Genomic DNA, 20,638 nt, shown 5'->3' with positions numbered 1-20,638 from the left:
CCGTTGTACAAATCCATGGGAATTCAGCCACAGTTTGGCGTCGCTAAACGCAAAAACCGCTCCCTGACCGAGATGGCGACTTGTATGCTGGTGGATGCTGGTTTGGAGAAGCGCTACTGGGGCGAAGCGATGCTGACTGCCACGTTCCTTCAAAATCGGCTCCCATCTAGGTCTATTCAAACAACACCATACCAGATGTGGTGGGGCCGGAAACCGGACTTGAGCAACCTCCGGGTATTTGGTATGCCAGGCGTACGTCCACGTGCCTGACTCGAAACGGAAGCGGACAGCAAATCGACCAAACTGACGTTCATCGGGTACGCGATGGAAAAAAAGGGTTACCGATTCATTGACCTTGAGACGAATCAGGTGACCATTAGCCGCAATGCCCGCTTCATCGAGATGGGGAACGGAACGTCGTCAGTGGAAGTAACGATCCCAGCAACAAGCAAGAATCCGGAGGAACAGGTCGTGGTGCTGCCGCTGAGAAAGGTTCCCGATAACGAAGTGGATGAAAACGAGTCAGATCCGGGTGATTTTATGAAGCCGACGATGGAGAGGCCGAAGCAAACACGATTGAAGCGCTCCAATTGAGGAACAGCGTGCGCAGTGGAAGAACCTGTAACTGTGAAGGAAGCTCTTCAAGAACCTGTGTGGCGCAATGCCATGAAAGAAGAACTGGAAGCGCATCGTGTCAACGGAACGTGGAGACTTGTGAAGCTGCCCGAGGGGTGGAAGGTCATCGGATCGAGATGGGTGTACAAGGTGAAAAAATGAAGAAAACCACGTACTGAAATTCAAGGCGAGGCTGGTAGCCCAAGGATATGCGCAGCGATACGGAGTCGACGTTGGTGAGGTGTTTGTCCCCGTTACTAATCAAGCGACATTCCGATCGTTCTTGACAGTGGCGGCGAAGCACGACATGATTGTGCAGCATCTGGATATTAAGACGACATATCTGCATGGAACCCTGGAGGAAGAGGTTTACATGCGACAACCGCCGGGATTCGTGAAGATCGGGAAAGAACAGGTGGTGTGCGTGCAGGCTCCAGGCGTACAGCATCTTCGGATTGCGCCAATCTGCTCGCTGCTGGAACAGGAAGCTGGATGAAGTGCTCATGCAGAATGGATTCAAGGCCGCTGCAGCAGATCCTTGCCTCTACATTCGGGACAATGGCAAGACAAAAGTTCTTCTCCTGGTGTATGTTGACAACCTTCTGCTTGCATCAACCGATAGTACCGAAATCAAGATGATCGAGAAGCGTCTCAATGCAGAGTTTGAACTTTCCAACCTCGGGGAAGTGCGTCACTTTCTGGGGGTTGAAGTACTGTGTCACGGCGGCGTGTTTAAGCTCAGTTTGGGCAACTACATCGACAGACTGCTGAAGTCCCACGGTATGGAAGAGGCAAAGTCTGCAAAGTCGCCCATGAACCTCGGATACCATAAACAGGCCGAATCTGAGAAAACATTTGACGATCCGACGAGTTACCGCAGTCTTGTCGGTGCGTTACTTTACCTGGCTGTCGTAACGAGACCGGATATTGCAGCTTCTGCTGCGATTTTGGGAAGGAGGTTTAGCGCACCAACTGAAGTAGATTGGATGGCTGCGAAGCGTGTGCTGCGGTTCCTGAAGAAGACAAAAGGCTGCTACATGCAGTTAGGAGGAATCGCTGATCAGTCGCTGGTTGGGTTCTCCGATGCGAACTGGGCTGGCGATGCTGAAAGTCGCCGTTCTACTTCCGGAATGGTATTTCAGTTCGGTGGCGGTACCAACTCGTGGGCAAGTCGTCGCCAATCATCCGTGACCCTTTCGTCCATGGAAGCCGAAAACATCGCGCTCAGCGAAGCGTGCCAAGAAGCGCTATGGCTGCGACAGTTACTTCGAGATTTCGGCGAACCCCAGGATCAACCGACGGTGGTGATGGAGGACAACCAGAGCTGTTTAGCATTCGTACGATCGGACAGGACGAATAGGCGCTCCAAGCACATAGACACCCTTGAGCGCTTCGTGCAGGCGCTATGCGTCGAGAAGAAGATTGTTCTGCAGTACTGCTCAACCGATCGTACGGCTGCCGATATAATGACGAAACCCCTGGGTCCGCTGAAGCACCGTGAGTTTTGCGAATTACTTGGGCTCAAGGAGGACTCCTGAAGAGATTCCACATTGAGGGGGAGTGTGGAATGGTGCATTGTGTACCTCTTCACTATATCTTGCGCTGTTCTACAGTCCTACCCCGAGTATGCGTATCTACCGTACGCATCATCTTCTTTGCGTATACTGCTGATTGACAGTTCTCGACATGTACTTCAGTTCTAGCTAGACAATCGAGCGGGCTAGTTATGTAATGCGTTTGTTTTAATTTTTCAATAAAGTGTCCGTGTTTTTAAAACGTGATTTCGCGTGTTCCGTTGTTTTCCCCCGTATATTATCGTCTCAGAATTTCTGAGTACGTTGTATTCCACTGCGTTGGCCTCCGGACTCTGCTCGTCGTCAATTTGTTTATTTATTTGTTTGTGGAGGATTTCAAGAGCTACAAATACAAAAAGGTACAGTTTTTCGGTAAGGCCTGGTTTAGCAGCGCAATAGCTAGAAAAATTGTGGGAGGAATCGCTGAGAGAATTGTGAAATAGTTGTCTCTGGGTACATACATGGAAGAATCTCTGGGGGTATTATTGTAAGAATTCCTGACGAAATCCCGAAATGCCCAGTTAAACAGCCGAAAACATTTTCTGATAGCTACGGTAGGAATTCCTGGAGGAATTTCTGTATAAAATCCTAGACGAATTTCTGTAAGAATTCCGGGAGAAATTTTAGTAGGGATTCCTGGAGGAATCCCCGGAGTAGTTTCTGTAGGAATTGCTGGAAGAATTTCTGTAGGGAATCTCTTAGGAATTTCTGGAGGAATTCCTGAGGAATTTCACTGGAGAAGTTCGTGGAGGAACCACTGAAGCAATTCTTGAAAGAATCCCTGGAGGAAATTGGGGGAAACTTCCATGATAAACTGCTGGAGCAATCCCTGAAGCAGTTCGTAGAGGAATGTTCGGAGGAATTCCTAGAGGAATTCCGGGAGAAGTTCTCGGAGGTATACCTGGTTGAATTTCTAAAGGAATCACCTGGTTGAATTTCTAAAGGAATCACAGGTTGAATTCTCGATGACATTTTTGATGGAATTTCTGTAGGAGGAATGGCTCTACCCCATTTAGTATAATGCAATTTGGCATATCGCCGTTTGGCATAATGCCATTTGGCATAATGGCCATTTGGCATAATGCCGTTTGACATAACACAAAGAACAGCCTATCTGGATTCCTAGATGAATTTCTGTAAGAATTCCTGGAAGAATTTCTGTTAGAATTCTTGAAATAATATCGCTATTGAAATACGACTGTATGGTTGAATCTCTCGATTAACGGCTACGCAGACTTGGGATTTAAAAAACGAACTCGTTTTTTAAATCCCAAGACTGCGTAGCCGTTAATCGAGAGATGAAATAATATCTGTAGGAATTCCTGGATGAATTTCTGCAGAAATTTCTGGAGGAACTTTTGTAGGAATTCCTCGAAGAATTTCTGGTGGAAATCCTGGAGGAATTTCTGGAGGAATTAATGGCAGAATTTCTGGAGGAATTCATGGCAGAATTTCTGAAGGAATTCCTGGAGAAATTACTGGAGGAATTTCTGGGGGAATTCCTTGAGGAATTTCTGGGGCAATTCCTGGATAAATTTCTGGATGAATTTCTGGAGGAATTTTTGGAGGAATTTCTGGGGGAATTTTTGAAGGAATTCCTAGAGAAATTTCTGGAGGAATTTCTGGAGGAATTCCTGGAGGAATTCCTGGAATAATTTCTGGAGGAGTTCCTGGAGGAGTTCCTGAAGGAATTCCTGGAGGAATTTCTGGAGGAATTCCTGGAGGAATTCCTGGAGGAATTCCTGGAGTAATTTCTGGAGGATTTTTTGGAGAAATTTTTGGAGGAATTTCTGGAGGAATTTTTGGAGGAATTTCTGGAGGAATTTTTGGAGGAATTTTTGGAGGAATTTTTGGAGGAATTTTTGGAGGAATTTCTGGGGGAATCCCTGGAGGAATTTCTGAATGAATTCCTGAAGCGATTTCTGGAGGAATTCCTGGAGCAATTTCTGTAGGAATACCTGGATAAATTTCTGTGAGAATTCCTGGAAGAATATCTGTAGGAATTCCTGGAGTAATTTCTATAGGAATTCCTGGAAGAATTTTTGTTGGAATTCTTGAAGGAATTTCTGTAGGAATTCCTGGATGAATTTCTGCAGAAATTTCTGGAGGAACTTTTGTGGCAATTCCTCGAAGAATTTCTGGTGGAATTCTTGGAGGAATTTCTGGAGGAATTTCTTTAGAAATTAATGGCAGATTTCCTGGAGGAATTCATGGCAGAATTTCTGGAGGAACTCCTGGAGAAATTACTGTAAAAATTCCTGGAGGAACTCCTGGAGGAATTTCTGGAGGAATTCCTGGATGAATTTCTGGATGAACTCCTGGAGGATTTTTTGGAGGAATTCCTGGGGGAATTTTCGAAGGAATTCCTAGAGGAATTTCTGGAGGAATTCCTAGAGGAATTTCTGGAGGAATTCCCAGAGGAATTTCTGGAGGAATTCCTGAAAGAATTTCTAGAGGAATTCCTGGAGGAATTTCTGGTGGAATTCCTGGAGGGATTTCTGGAGGAATTCCTTGCAGAATTTCTAGAGGGATTCCTGTAGGAATTTCTGGAGGAATTCCTGGAGGAATTTCTGGAGGGATTCCTGGAGGAATTTCTGGATGAATTTTTGAAGAAATTTCTGGCGAAATTCCTGAAGAAATTTCTGGGGGAATTCCTGGAGGAACTTCTGTAGGAATTCCTCGAAGAATTTCTGGTGGAATTCCTGGAGGAATTTCTGGTAGAATCTGAAAAATAAAAACCTTTGAGAACCACTGCGGCATAGACCGTACGAGCTCACTCGACCGTTCAACCACGTTCAACCGGACTGGCACCGATCGACCACACGCTTTAGTAGTGGACCGTTCCAGGCCAGCATCTCGGACGACGACGACGGCGGACATTTCGTGACACACAGCGGAGATGAAGCGAACGAAGTTGAAGTCTCTTTTTTTTTCTTGCTTCCCCAAAACCTTGAGCTGCGCAGCTCAAGCCAACGCGCGAGGAGAAAACGCGTCCATACCAGATTTGTTTGGATAAATAATAAAAACAGTAATAACAGACAGCCAGTGTAACGAAAAGTGCTCTTCCACCGAAGTGCGGTATGTATATGGCCTGGCCATCCCCGGCTAGGTGCGCGTTCCTCTTTCTTAATTGTTATTTTGTGGAAAATTAAACAAAAGTGGTCGATTTTTACGATCCACGATGGATGGCCGCTCGGACACGGTTGGATAACAACACACGAATAGCCGGCGTGGCGTGGGTGAAATCAAACATTGAAGTCATATGGATCGGCCTCCGTGCAATGGGGGTCTATCTTGTCGATCGATCAACAGATGACGAATGACAAACAGCACGATAGTTTTGAGTTTTTGGAGTAAATACATAGGATTTAAAATGACAGACATTAAGAAGAACGAGTAACGTTCAGAAATAAGAGTCGCCATGTTCAGCAAAAACATTCGATAACTAGTACATAAAAGGAATCGAATGCAGATATAGCCTGATCATACCAGTGTGACTGATAATAGGGATTATCTCATCATCACTAACAAGTCGGCAATTTGGATAAACCAAAAATCGATCTCTCAATCAATAGAAGTAGGCAACTCCCACGCTAACATACAAGATCTCAGGTCACATTGGAGACTACAAAGCAGCAACGCCGCCCAACTGCAAGCTAGACTACTGGTGCTGGCGCTTGAAATGTAATGCCACGCTACATTTATACATGTTAATTTGGGAGAGTACACTAACCAATTGTTCAAATTTGGCTGCGTGTGCGCTGGAAATAAAATCAGTTCAGTGGGATTGAGTTTGTGTTTTCCAATTTTATTATAGGTTTACACTGAACAGTAGACGAACTTGGTAGTCTAGTGGATACCGCTTCTGATTCATATGCAAAAAGTCCTGGGTTTAACTCTGGCCCGTCCCCGTTCTCCCTACTTTGTATATTTTTCTTCTCTACATATGGTCGGCGTGAAGTCAGAGGGGACCAAGTAACAAAATTGACGAAAAATAGATTTTAAAGGCATTTGATTAAAAATTACTTTCGCTACATGGAACATTCACCCGATTTTCTTAATGTTACAATTAACGAGAGTTGTAGAACAATTATTTTCTTTCGATTGAACTGCGAAAATCGATAATAGTGTGTAGTCAGAGTGGACCAAATGCTTGATGTCGAGAGAATTGAAAAAATATGTATTCGTTAAAATCAAATAATCAATATATAATACGTTTCCAAATCGTATGACTCCTCAACGCATTTTCTGATGATTATTGATCAAGAAAGCACATGAAAACCCGTTTTTTATTATGGTCAATATCGTATTTTACAGATCATCGTGTTGAAGCATATTGTGGCATTTCGCGTGCAGACAGAGTGGATCATGTGTTTCTTAGAAAAATAGTTTAAATTACCTTATCCTTCGTAATCCTTTCCAAATCAAAATATGTTTGTTTAGTAGCTGTTGGGCATCATTTTGAAAGGTACCATCCCGAGTAGGTGGAAAAATCTGATGAATAGCATATTCAGTTATGATTGATTGAATTACTGAAGAGCAAAAACTGATATTGGTTTGATTGATATAAGAGGTAAATGAACAGAAATAACACTAGTTTACAGCATTTTTGAACTCGATAAGCTGATGATCATTTTTGGTGTAGAATCATGCCCTGAGTTCGAAAACGCGACAGAAAAAAATTACAGTAGAGCGGAAATTTTTTCGACTTTCCATACAAGGTTGATGATTTGAAATCGATGTTTGTTCTATTTTTAAGCAAAGTCGCTCACTTCACACGCCTCATTCTCCGTAATCAATGCTCCGATTGAGCTGAATTTTTTACTGTATCTCGCCTACATATGAAATGTCAAATAAACGTCGAGAGAGAATTTTTAAGTTGGTTTTTTCTTATTGAAAAAAATACATTTCTTCAAATTTTTTTGGGAATTTTGCTCAAATTTAAGGTGATCGTCCCTAAAACTCGCCAATATCTTGAATTTCATCAATCTGACGCAAAACCTGTATTAGGATGATTGAATGGTATTGTATTCAGCTTTTAATTTATGGAAAAAGATTTAAAATTTGTTGAACAAAACGCAATATATTTGAATTTTAGTAAATTATATATTTTGAAAAGTTGCAAAACTCGATATTGAGCTAACACTCAAAAACCGTTCTACTTAAAAATTTTTGAATGTCGGTTTCGAAATCAGCACTAAATTGTGCTTCAAAAATTTTGGTCGTTGACAGAAGTTCACGACTTTCGTTTTATTTTGTAAACTTGTGTAATAGCAAAATCTAATATGGTGAACTACTCAATAATAGCTCGTTAAGATATTACAAGATCAAAACAGTAGCAGACAAGATTTTTCACTTTTTTCTAGAAAAAAATGTCAGCATCCAGCATCGAACATACGAACTTAGGATTCACAGGCGGCGATGCTTAAAAAGACACGGACACGTTGAGTACTTCCAGTGAGCTATTCGCTCTTTGAAGGAAGCACGACACTAGACAACGGACTAGCATGCAACGCCCAGTGGCACAGCCGAAAACTTTTCCTGACAGCTGCGGCGGGAATCGAACCCGCGCTCCTAGCACGATGCGACTAAATGCTTGGTGACACTAGCCGCACGACCACGAAGCCACAATCCACATTACCACTCAACTGTGGCTCGCTGTTGTAAATAACTTGGGAATAAGAGCACGCAGTCCTTCGTTTCCACAGCTCAGAAAGGGGCACAGGCAATTCACTAACATTGAACCATCTCTATGGGTGTATGTGTTCCATTTCGTGCAGAAGAGCTAACCTTGTTTTTATGTAGATATTTTCAGCTATTTCGACATAAACGGATATCATATCACTTTGAGCTATTCGTGCGATATTCATTAGATTTTTGAATAACTCATCAAAATCACATCGAGCTATGACAGCAAAAAGTGTTCGATTTAAGATATGATTTAGATATTCTCGTCTACCCGGGATTACCCGTTTCACGAAGAAATTGATTTTACCAGTTATTTAAGAATCGAGTACTTGGTTCACTCTGTCTGACCGATTTTTTGAAAAACGCCAGTCCTCTGAATAAATAATTATGAACCGTGTAACTACAATATTTCAAAACTGTACCGAACTATGAAAATACGTTCAAAAGTTGTTAGCTGTTAAATGTTCATGTTAAGAATTCCTAAATAGCTCATTAGTTGACTACCCTTCATGTGATATTGAACTGTTGTACTTGGTCCACTCTGACTGAACATAAAAATTGAAAATGGTAATCAACAGTGTAATAACAGAAATATCAAATTTCAATCTTCCTGCTCACATTATACACCACTCCTATTAAATGTTGTCCTACTTGTGCTGTATTTTTTCATCAAATATGTAAAAACTTGAGTGTGAACTGTAGTTTGTTGTAGATTTTTCAAAAATCGTTCAGTCATAATGGACTAAGTACAATCAATTGCTCAGCAATTTCTCGGTTTCAAGCTTTTTTTTACGTTTTTTCGCGATCAATACAGAGCGATGCTTTGATGAATAGTTATTACGAGTTATGGAAAAAAATCAAGAACATATGTTGAAAAGCTCAAAACTTATAGACATAACGCCGACCATATATAACTCACGTAGAGTCATAGGCGGAAGTCGCTAGAACAGAAACGGGTTTAAAAAGCCATTTCCCCTTCCTTACAACTTTCACAACACAGTGTCAATTTACAACCCTTCAGAGTAATCAACATACAAACATTCACTTAAAGATGTCCCCCAACCAAAGGTTACTCGCAGACATCCCACCATAGTAACAAATACCCAGTTCGGGCTGGTTTTAAAGATTGTAAGCTCCTTCTTTGATTTTTTTTCCTATTGTCATCCACTGTCACTAGTTTACTAAATAAAACGAAAATCAATGGCCTAAATTTTTGTTGCATAATTACACTCCCGATCAAAAGTTTGGGGTCACCCCCTCAAAAACATGTAATTTTTTTGGGCCATATCTCCGCCAATTTGCGTCCAATTTCTAAACCCTAGATCTTATTTAAGAGATAATAACTGCCGTGTGCAGCATAGTTGTCCCATGTTACAAAACAGCAAACCGAGAAAAACGCGTTTTAAGTTCCAGCCTTGTTTCACTCTCTACGAACAAGTGTAATAAAAAATCAAAGTGAATTCATCAGGAGAGCGTTAGAATTGGTATTTATCATTGAAGTATGAACCAAAAATTTCATAGGTATTAAATTTACTTTAACTTTTTAAATAAAAACTCTGGTGGGACTGTAATGCCGATAAATCTAGCAAATTTCGGGATTTTATCGGCATAAGCTGTCCCATGTCATGCGAGATTTTCAGCATAAGCTGTCCCATGTTTCAGTTTTCAGCATAAGCTGTCCCATGTCGAATTTTTCAGCATAAGCTGTCCCATGTTGGATGTTATCAGGATTCCCGGAGAATGTCCAGGATTCACACAGACATTCTCGGCATTCCCGGCGAATTTTTGGAATTCATGTAGTATTGTTAGGATTTCTGGAGGACTTTGGGGAGGGAGGGGTGAAACGTACCATTTCATGAAATTGCCAAAATAATTTTTAAAAATCCATGTGAGTATTATCGAACCGGGCTCGACGAGTTGATGTTGTAAATCGATGTCCGACGCAATTTTGAAATCCAAGATGGCGGCTTCCGGTTTCTGCAAATCCATGGAAACCCACGCAATATGGATATTTCCGGAACGGGTTCGACAAGCAGATGTTGAAAATCGATGTCCGACGCCGTTTTGAAATCCAAGATGGCGGCTTCCGGTTTCTGGAAATCCATGGAAACCCACGCAATATGGATATTTCCGGAACGGGTTCGACAAGCAGATGTTGAAAATCGATGTCCGACGCCATTTTGAAATCCAAGATGGCGGCTTCCGGTTTCTGCAAATCCATGGAATCCCACGCAATATGGATATTTCCAGAACGGGCTCGCCGAGCAGATGTTGAAAATCGATGTCCGACGCCATTACATGGCCGCCATATTGGATTATGGTCCGCCATCTTGGGTTTCAAAATGGCGTCAAATATCGATTTTTAACATATACTCATCAAGTCCAATCGCTAGATCCTCATATTGCATGGTATCATAGCTCAAAACACCATTCCGTGGCCGCCATCTTGGATTATGGTCCACCATCTTGGATTTCAAAATGGCCTCAAATATCGATTTTTGAGTTCTACTCATCAAGTCCGATCGATAGATACCCATATTGCATGGTATCATAGCTCATACCACCATTACATGGCCGCCATATTGGATTATGGTGCGCCATCTTGGGTTTCAAAATGGCGTCAAATATCGATTTTTAACATATACTCATCAAGTCCAATCGATAGATCCTCATATTGCATGGTATCATAGCTCAAAACACCATTCCATTGCCGCCATCATGGATTATGGTCCGCCATCTTGGATTTCAAAATGGCGCAAATATCGATTTTTGACTTCTACTCATCAAATCCGATCGATAGATATCCATTTTTCATGGTATCATAGCTCAAAACACCATACCATGGCCGCCATTTTGGATGATGGTCCGCCATCTTGGATTTCAAAATGGCGTCAAAAATCGATTTTTGAATTCTACTCATCAAGTCCGATCGATAGATACCCATATTGCATGGTATCATAGCTCATACCACCATTAAATGGCCGCCATATTGGATTATGGTCTGCCATCTTGGATTTCAAAATGGCGTCAAATATCGATTTTTAACATCTACTCATCAAGTCCGATCGATAGATACCCATATTGCATGGTATCATAGCTCAAAACACCAATCCGTGGCCGCCATCTTGGATTATGGTCCGCCATCTTGGATTTCAAAATGGTGTCAAATATCCATTTTTGAGTTCTACTTATCAAGTCCGATCGATAGATACCCATATTTCATGGAAACATTGCTCAAAACACCATTCCGTGACCGCTATCTTAGATTATGGTCCGCCATCTTGGATTTCAAAATGGGGTCGGATATTGATTTTTGACTTCTACTCATCAAACCCGATCGATAGATACCCATATTGCATAGTATCCGTAACAGATTCACCGTTAAATAGCAAGCACTCTGACGTTTTGACCGCCATCTTGGAACCTAAGCCGCCATCTTGAATTCCAATACTCTTATAACCACCTCTTTAACAAACAAATAAACAAACATACAAATTTACATACACATTAACATACAATTTAACATACAAACATACATACATTGACTTTTATATATAGATTGCATGGTTTAGAGCCTAAAACTCCATTAAACAGTCGCCATCTTGAATTTTGAGCCGCCATCTTGGATTGTAGACCGCCATCTTGGATATTCTGGTCGCCATCTTTGGACTGGTTACTGATTACACCCTCCACTGGTTACTCATAGCTTACTCCAATTTAGCTTTAAAAGCTGAGAAAAAAAACATGGGACAGCTTATGCTGCAAAATAGAACATGGGACTACTGCAAAATTGAACATGGGACAGCTTATGCTGGAAAATTGAACATGGGACAGCTTATGCTGAAAATTGGAACATGGGACAGCTTATGATGACAAAAATGAACATGGGACAAATTGACTTGATGTTGTTTTTATCAGCGGTTGGAATTTTCGCTCATTCTCACGAAAATAGAATTCTCCCTCACGCCAATTTTCAGCGAAAATCTGGCTTGAGAAATCTCCCGCACAAAGAGCAGAGCGAAAACATTTTTTCACTCACTCCCAAAAGGTGCGAGAATTTCGTTTGCCCTTTGTCGGCCGATTATGTTGTCTTTCCTTGACTCATATGACGCCGACGATGATTGGTTTTATGCATTATATTTTCTACACCCTCTGTGTGGTTGGCGTGGTGGTGTGGATAGAGTGCGCGTGTCGCGTATGTTTTTAGTAATGTTCCAGGTTCGAATCCCGTCGCGGGCACAATTTTTGTTAATCTGCTTTGAAAAGATTTTCGTGAAAATTGGGTGAGAGAAAATTTAACAGAACGAAAAGAAATTATCTGCAGGTTGAAGCGATTTTCAGTTATCATGAATCGCTACTCTCGAAAGAAGTGTTGGAGGGGAAAAGTGTTCCACAAGCAAAATAGTGAAAATAAGCTCTCCCGCCGCCGTGAGAATAGCCATATTTCGTATCGCTGAAACGAAAATTACGAACCCTGGTTTTTATAGATTTTCCGAACAAAGTGTACTAACCGAGGGCAGTTTCTAAAAGAATACGTAAAAATAGACCGTTTGGCGAAAAAAAGTCAAAATCGACAAAATGTAACATGGGACAACTATGCTGCACACGGCAGATAAGTCAAAGAAACTTTTAACATGATTTAAATGAAAAAAATTCAAAAATGTTTGTATGTAAACTTAAGCCAAAGTTGCCAAATTTTCTAAAAAAAATGAATATAAAACTACGGCAGTGTCGCTGGAAACTGGGTTGACCAAATTTTAAGATGAAAGCGGTAATATTTTTTTTTACTTTTTCGTTTATTCCATGGCGAATCATGGGCATAACTGAGCTGAAATCATTTGTTGTTTTTTACAATATTTTTTACATTTTACAATAGTTACTGCCTTAATGCTATGCTAGTTTGGGAAGCCGAAGTACTCGCGCCTGTTTCTGTTTCAAGATTAGGGATAAAAAATGGGAGGGAGGGATTTAGGGGTTTTAAACCTTATTATTTGCTAACTTATACTAAAAACATTGATGGGACAAAATGGCCTGATCTGGAACGGAACAAAAAAGACCGTAGACAACGACAAGAAGAGGACAAACGGGAGGTGGCGACAGACAGGGACGACAGCGAAACCAAATAGAGAACAACGAAACCAGATAGGTACTACATCAAACTCTGACATCAACGCGTTTCAAAAACTGATATATGAGATTCATGTATTCCAAATCAAGGCCTGCCAACACTTCTTTAACGGGTTTCTGTTGTTTTCCTCGGACCCGGAGAATTTCATGCAGATCTGACTTCACGATGCTCATTGCATCCCCACACGACATGTTCGATATCTTGGTAAGCCTCACCGCAGACACAGAGATTGCTTTCTGAGAACCCAATACGGAAGAGATGTCCGTTTAACAAATAGTGGTTAGACATCAGCCGATACATCACACGAATGAAATCGAGGCCTAAATCAAACCCTTTGAACCATTGCTTCTTCGACACCTGTGGCAAGATGGAGTGCAACCATCTACCCATCTCTCCATCTCTCCATTTGTATTGCCAGCTGATCAAGATCTCCTGACGGGCCAATGCAAAAAAAAATCGTCGAAGGCGATTTGACGCTTGTAAATATCGCCTTCGCTAGCGCCCACCTTAGCCAGAGACTCCGATTTCTCATTGCCCGGAATTGAGCAATGTGAAGGGACCCAAGCTATGGTGATGATGTATGAGCGTTTGGACAAAGAACTCAAGACCTGGCGTATTCCATTCAGGAAGTACGCTGAGTGCTTCATCGGTTTCATTGACCGAACAGCCTCCAGAGAACTTAGACTGTCGGTGAAAATGAAGTAGTGCTCAGGTGGAAGAGTGCTAATGTACTCTAAGGTGTAGTATATAGCCGCTAGCTCAGCTACGTATACAGAACAGGGCTTTCGAAGCATGAAGGTGACGCTATGAAACTCGTTGTAGACACCAAATGCAGTCGAATCATCGGTTTTTGAACCATCTGTGAAGAACTGTCTGTCCCCGCTAACATGCCCGAACTTACTTGCAAAAAAATGTTGATTACCTACGGAACGAAAATATTCTTTTATACCGGTGATCTGTTCCTTCATAGAGAGAACAAAATCCACAGAGGAGCTGCCGAAGTGTGAGAAGTTGTCACGATTGGTGTTAACCGGAGATGGGCTTACCTTTAGCGTCATGTATCAGTAGTACACACTCATAAAACGAGTTTGAGGATTCTGTTCGAGCAGCTTTTCGAAGTTTTCTATGACGGGTTTACAACCTCGCATCGGATGAGGAATCGGAACGACAACTCTGCAAAGCGCTCTGTCAGAGGCTGTACTCCAGCAAGTACCTCTAAACTCATATTGTGTGAGTCGAGTTCATGCAACCTAACGCGATCCGAGGGCAACAGTATTGAATCCGTTGAAGCTTCAGCATGTGTGTTTTCGCCGCGGATTGAAAACAAAAACTACCGTATTCTAAAACCGATTGAATGGTTGTTTTGTACAGCCTGATCAGATCTTCCGGGTGAGCTCCCCACCATGTTCCGATAATAGTTCGCATAAAGTTGATTCGTTTTTGTCATTTCTGTATCAGATACACAATGTGTTTCCCCCAGGTGCATTTGGAGTCGAACCAGATGCCGAGGTATTGTGAAGACATGCTGTGAGTGACTGTCATACCCATCAGAACGAGCGGAAACTTAGCCGGTTTATGTTTTTTAGAAAAGACAACCATCTCAGTTTTCTCCGGAGAGAATTCGATACCCAGCTTGAGAGCCCAAGTAGACAAATTGTTCAAAGTATCCTGTAGTGGTCCTTGCAGATCGACTGCTAATGATCCAGTTACAGAAACAACACAGTCATCCGCAAGCTGTCTTAACGTGCAGTTTTCCATGAGACAATCATCTATGTCTCTAACATAAAAGTTGTAAAGCGGGGGCTTAGACATGAACCCTGGGGGAGACCCATGTAGCTAATTCTTGAAACTGTCAAGTCGCCATGAGCAAAACTCATCTGCTTCTCAAACAGCAAATTATACAAAAAGTTGTTCAGAATTGGTGAAAGGCTACTTTCGTGTAGTTTGTCGGAAAGAACATCGGCACAAACTGAATCAAAAGCCCCCTTAATATCCAAAAACACTGAGCCCATTTGCTGCTTTTGAGCAAAGGCAAGCTGGATTTCTGAAGAAAGTAACGCAAGACAGTCGTTCGTTCCTTTGCCTCTGCGGAAACCAAATTGTGCATCTGACAACATGCCCCTCGATTGAACCCATTTGTCCAGTCGAAAGAGAATCATCTTCTCCAACAACTTTCGTAGGCAAGACAACATCGCGATTGGACGGTACGAATTATGATCCGACGCGGATTTCCCGGATTTTTGAACAGCTATCACCCTCACTTGTCTCCAATCATCCGGAACGATGTTGTTCTCCAGGAACTGATTGAACAAGTTCAATAAGCGCCTCTTAGCGACGTCGGGAGGTTTTTAAGCAAGTTGAACTTAATTCGATCCATTCATGGAGTGAATTGCTACATGAAAGAAGAGCAAGTGAGAATTCAACGTACAGTTCCCTCCAGTTTGTACCATGGGAGTTAAAATCTCCCATGAGCAGCCGAGGCTCAGGCATAACCGAGCAGATGTGGGCGAGATCCCTGCGAGATATCGCAGTTCTCGGAGGAAAATATATGGAGGCAACACTGAGGCTTTTACCTCGGATAGTCACCTCACATGCGACGGCTTCAATCGGATGAAAATCGACTCTGTAAAACGAGTGCTGCTTCTTGATCCCTAGAAGCATCCCACCGTACGAGTCGGAATAAATTCAATATCTCTGCTCGGAGTGGATGGATTCCAATGAATTTTTGACACAAACGGTAAAAGTCTCTATAGTTTCAGGACGGTGTCATTCGCCGCACGATACTGGAAATCAGTGTTGTTCGGGAGTAACGCCACCCACTTACTACAACCCTGAACTACTTTAAGGAAGATGCACACAAATGCTAGAAAAGGACCCCATTACAGGCTCTTAATTATTGGGAGAGGTTTAACAATGATCACTTGATCGGCAGGCCTTAGGCTCATGAGTATAGGATTAGATCTTTAGTACCCACTACCTAACGGTCGGGGTTAGATGGAATAGGACAATTTTTAACCTGTTATATGTATATTCGTTTGTGTAAATAAATGTAAATTTTTTGTAAAATGTAATGTAAAATAAAATGTAGTTAGTATGAAATCGCGAGTGTCTTTACTTGTGCCAAGGTGAAGAACCAAGTTCCGAAGGAAATGGGTTGTCCATTGTGATGGACCAAGATACCCCCCCCCCTTGGATGGATTCGTGTTGGGGTTGGAACCGTTTTTCCACTGCTCGGCTATCGAAGGATTCCCGGTGAAGGACCATTCCCCAACAAGTGTATTGAGCTCGTTTTACCCCGATCTCTCTTTCTCACACCTTTTTAGGAAAATAAATGCCTTATTTAACTCGTAATTGTGTAAAAACTTCCATAGTATCGGAAATTTGACATAGGGGATGTCGGGGTATATGAAGATATTTCAATTTTAAGGGCCGTGCGGTGTGCCAAACCAGCTTCATTCGATATTACGGAAGTTTTTACACAAACACGAATCAAATAAATCATTTATTTTACACTCCTGGATTTTTCCAAATAAAAGTGAAAAAGAGGGAGAGTGGGGTAAAACGGATCCGATACAATGATTTCCAACATCGTGCGGCGAATGACAACCTCCTTATCTGAAACTGTAGAGATTTTTGCAGTTTGTGTTAAAAACTCATTCGAATCCATCCACTCCGAGCAGAGATATTAAATTTATTCGTGTTTTATACCTATTTTTTCCCATTGTGCAATGTGTGAACCTTCTACCAACCAAGTCCCACCAACACTTCGACATCCGCATGAATTTGTGCTGACGCAGAGGTATATTTGGTCAGATGTGGATACAAACGATTGCAATCATCACTATCTTACCCTTCTCCACATTGACCTGCAACCTGACGTGGCAGGCGCCATTGTCGCCTAAAAATAGAAGATCGCCAACGCTCACATACTGAAGATGCCTTCTAATTACCGGCAGATATCTCATTGGTTCCTTGGGTGAGAGACATTTACAGATGTACTAGTATATATATATAATTTTGTAGTTATTTTAAACCATATTTTTTTTAAATAACAGGTAACTTCCAATACATCAAATAGCAGCGTACGTAGGACAGTTGCTCCAAGGGAAGGTGGACACTGGTCTTTCAAGTTTCATATTTGTACTGTGTTTGAATATTATGGCTGCTTTTTTTCATTAGATATTTTCCGTTCTTTCAAACATAGGCTCCACTATCGAAAAAAAGACGATTTCATCTTTCTATACGTGCTGATGGAGTTAATTGAACTAGGTGCTTCACAGTATTACTAAAAAGTTCTGGTTCCAAAAACAGTAAAGCCCTTTTGAAATGCTGGTACCTAATCGTTAGATTTGGGGATATAAAGCTACAAATATTATCAAAGTACCTAAAGCATTGAGACCACCAACAGATGAACTCTCTACCCAAACACAGAAAAATTGAAACTTTCTAGTCCTCATAACAAACGAAAACTTACCCACAACGGGTTGAAGTTTATACTTATTTTGTATGTGTAAGCTAATGTTATGGGGTTATGGGTTAGCTTACACATACATTACCCACTCAGCAATCTCAAATACGGATAAACTTATGGTTCAGATGGAACCTTAAGCGGAAGTTTACTTCGTGCATACAAAACAGCCTGCGTCTGTGCGGTCCTCCTCCTGTATAGGTATCCATTTTTTCACCCTACTAATTGCCCCATCAAGGACTTTCCTGTGAGATCCCTCAGCTCGAAATGGTGCAATAGAAAATCTCTTCACCTTAAGAATCTCCATCGATAAGCTTCCTCACCCCTTCTTGCAACCATACAGTCCACTAGACTGAGCGGTGAGTACCTACTGCGACCTGTTGTTGCACTGGAGCAAAATGACCAATCACCTCTACCAATGGTCACCTCCGCTATCCATATTCTACAACGCAATGGTCCATCAATCGGAAGCCGCTTGATTAGTCCACTTCGTGCTCAACATTTTTTTTTCCTTTCCCCTATAGATCAAAGCCCAGATGCCGCCGCTCGCCCGCTGTACTCAACGCTGAGGTTCGAGACAAAATGGGATTACCTTCGAACGAGCGGAGAAGAAAGGTTGAACCCGTCGGTCTTTCGGTCACCGAGTCGGTCGCTTCAACCGATGATGGTGGAGAAACAACACAGAGAGTAAATTTATATGATTTAATAATTTTATTGCACGCATCTCCGGCGTTTTCGGTTCTGTTTTCTCTTTACAAATTTTACCTTGGATTTTTTTTTGTTTTACATATCTTTGCATTCAGTCGGTGGTGCCTACCGGCTATTTGCCGTCGGAAGCGATTTCTTGCCGCTCGTTGGCCATCACATGTCTCAGCGATCGGATGCCGACCAGGCGAGCTTCTGCCTCGGCGGTGATCTTGTAGCAACCTCGAATGTTCAGGTGTTTCAGTGTGGTACAATGTTTGATCAGGTGATCCATGCCCTGATCGGTGATTTCGGCACAGTTTTGCAATCTAAGGGTGGTCAAACGGGTGCAACTCTTCGCGAGGATTTCCAAGCAGCGATCGTTTACGTTTTGACACTCGCTGAAATCGATAATTTCCAGCGAAGGACAGTTGACGGCGAGCTTCTCCACTCCGGGATCCGATATCTGGAAGTGATGAAGGTTTAGGTGTCGTTGCATAGTAGCATTGATATGGTTTGATTAGTACCTGCAAGCGATTCAGAATAAGCTCCCTCAATTCTTGAAGCTGAAACTTCATCCTGAATGAGAAATCTGTTACGCGATAGCATCCGGACAAATTGAGAATGCGTAACCTTTTGAGATCTGCAACCGAGAAAGACATCTGGAGATCCCAGATGGCGATCGCACACTCCGGTAGATCTATTCCTGTTATACCCGCATCCGTGAGCTGGAAGAGTTAGATTAACACTGATCAACGTTGACGATGACGATGAAAGGAACAACTCACCTTTGCACAGCAATCTAAATTTAACTCCTGTAATCCTGTCATGTGGTAGAAAATGTATTGGATGGATCGATCGTTGATACAGTTTGAACATCCTCCGAGATCCAGTACAGTCAAGTTATTCAGTTCGAATGAGATCTTCGTAAACACAACTTCTCCTATGTTTGTCAGCAATCCCAGATACAGCTTCCTCAACCGCCGTTGTCTATTGTGGGTCAACAATCCGCCCATTATCCCCGTATCACTAATCCTATCGCAGTTCGTCAGATCTAAATGCTTCAGCCTGTTCAAATTCTTGATCGCCATGATACCATAATCTGTAATCATCCAGCATCGGTTGAGGATCAACGTCTCCAGCATTGGCATGCATTTGCATATCTCGATCAAGCACGAATCGTGCAACTCCAACGACTTCGTCAAATCCAGATACGTCAAGTTTGTCTGCAATCGTATCAAGTCGATGATCCCCGCCTCAGTCGAAGGCACTTTGTCACACACCATCAAGCTCAAACTATTCAACCGAAGTCCCTTTATGTCGGCCAAGTGACGTAGGAACAGATTGTCGACTGGCGTATCGCCAATATAAAAGTGACGAATATCATGCTGATGATCGGTCAGATAACGTATTACGTGGCCCAGCATTTGAAAGCGATGAGCCGCGTTGTTCCCCTTGAAACAGTTCGACACGTCTAGCGAATCGAGCTTTGGCGCCATGCCCACTAGAAAATCGAAATGATGCTGCTCGAGTACGGTATTGCCGGCTAAACCGATGTGACGTAGCTGCGGCAGCGTCGGACACAGCATTACAGTGACGTTCTCGATCAGCTTCCACGATCGAAACAGATCCGGACAGTTTTCGATGGTCAAGCTCTTCAACCGATAGGTGTATCGAAGGATCGATAGGAGCTTCTGCTTCCACATGGCGCAGTTTTCGAAGGTTAGCTCTTCTATTGACTCACCGAACTCGGCCCAAAAGTCACTGCGGTTTCCGAAGGTGATCTTCGTGAGCTTGACGTTGGGGAAATACCGGAACGCGGTTAGCAGACTACGTACCGGCTCGATGTTGTCTTCGAACTCTATGTCGTGAATGTGAAGGCACGTTGAGCGCAAGTAGTATGGATGTTTGAGACCCTCGTAGAACCCTTTGCAAGCTTGTGCCATAGCATTGCGATCACTCACGTTCAGGTACTTCAGTAACTCCACCATGATCTGAAATTGAAGTGATTATAAAATCGTTGATCTACAAGTAGTATGAATCTAAACAAACTTCAAAAGGCAGCAGTTCAAAGTACGGCTCGAACCAGTAGATGAAGCCATCTTCGAACCATTCGTACATATTCCGCGTGGTATGTACACTCTCAGCTTGTGCTTGCTTTTCGAGCAGTTTACGAAAGAACTCCGACATCTCGAACACACACAAAACGATCTTGTCGGTTTCAAAACAACTGCGATTTTGTTTACGATCTCAAGCGCGTCACTTATTTGAAAACAAATCACCAAACCGCCCTTCACGGGTGCTGCGGTTTGTGTATCGCACGCGACGAACTTTGGCGATCAACTGATCGCTTGCAGTTCAAGATCATGGCTGAAGAGTGCCAATTGTGCAAGGAGCACTACGTTTGTAAAGTTCGGCAAACTCGTTCGAATAACTTTGAATAACTTTGAATTAATATTTGAAGTTTCATGAAATTATGAA

The 20,638-nt window shown here is 42.4% G+C and overlaps 2 protein-coding genes across 2 annotated transcripts; one reads left to right on the top strand and one right to left on the bottom strand.

The window, feature by feature from the left end:
- Window positions 1-1,118: 1,118 nt before the first annotated feature.
- LOC134290970 (uncharacterized) lies at window positions 1,119-2,153 on the top strand. The gene has a single exon (XM_062858209.1). It carries the CDS (start codon window positions 1,119-1,121, stop codon window positions 2,151-2,153), a length of 1,035 nt encoding a protein of 344 aa, XP_062714193.1.
- A 16,008-nt stretch (window positions 2,154-18,161) lies between these two features.
- Window positions 18,162-20,520, bottom strand: LOC109418902 (F-box and leucine-rich repeat protein 13). The gene is made up of 4 exons (XM_019693129.3): window positions 20,210-20,520; window positions 18,946-20,151; window positions 18,685-18,885; window positions 18,162-18,623 (listed from the first exon to the last, which is right to left on the bottom strand). The coding sequence occupies exons 1-4, from the start codon at window positions 20,345-20,347 to the stop codon at window positions 18,294-18,296; spliced, it is 1,875 nt and encodes a 624-aa protein (XP_019548674.3). The 5' UTR covers window positions 20,348-20,520; the 3' UTR covers window positions 18,162-18,293.
- Between the last annotated feature and the right edge of the window lie 118 nt (window positions 20,521-20,638).

This window comes from Aedes albopictus, chromosome 3 (assembly GCF_035046485.1).
Source record: "Aedes albopictus strain Foshan chromosome 3, AalbF5, whole genome shotgun sequence".
Classification (NCBI taxonomy): domain Eukaryota; kingdom Metazoa; phylum Arthropoda; class Insecta; order Diptera; family Culicidae; genus Aedes; species Aedes albopictus.
Note: the sequence above shows the minus strand (reverse complement) of the source record. Positions and strands in the feature narration are given on the sequence as shown.

Excerpts from the sequence above, each read along its gene's own strand:
- LOC134290970 (XM_062858209.1), top strand. The coding sequence starts at position 1,119 with ATGCAGAATGGATTCAAGGCCGCTGCAGCAGATCCTTGCCTCTACATT.
- LOC109418902 (XM_019693129.3), bottom strand. The coding sequence starts at position 20,347 with ATGTCGGAGTTCTTTCGTAAACTGCTCGAAAAGCAAGCACAAGCTGAG. Across the intron at positions 20,152-20,209 it reads TTGAACTGCTGCCTTTTGAA|ATCATGGTGGAGTTACTGAA; the intron begins GTTTGTTTAGAT and ends CTTCAATTTCAG. Across the intron at positions 18,886-18,945 it reads ATTTAGATTGCTGTGCAAAG|CTCACGGATGCGGGTATAAC; the intron begins GTGAGTTGTTCC and ends TAACTCTTCCAG.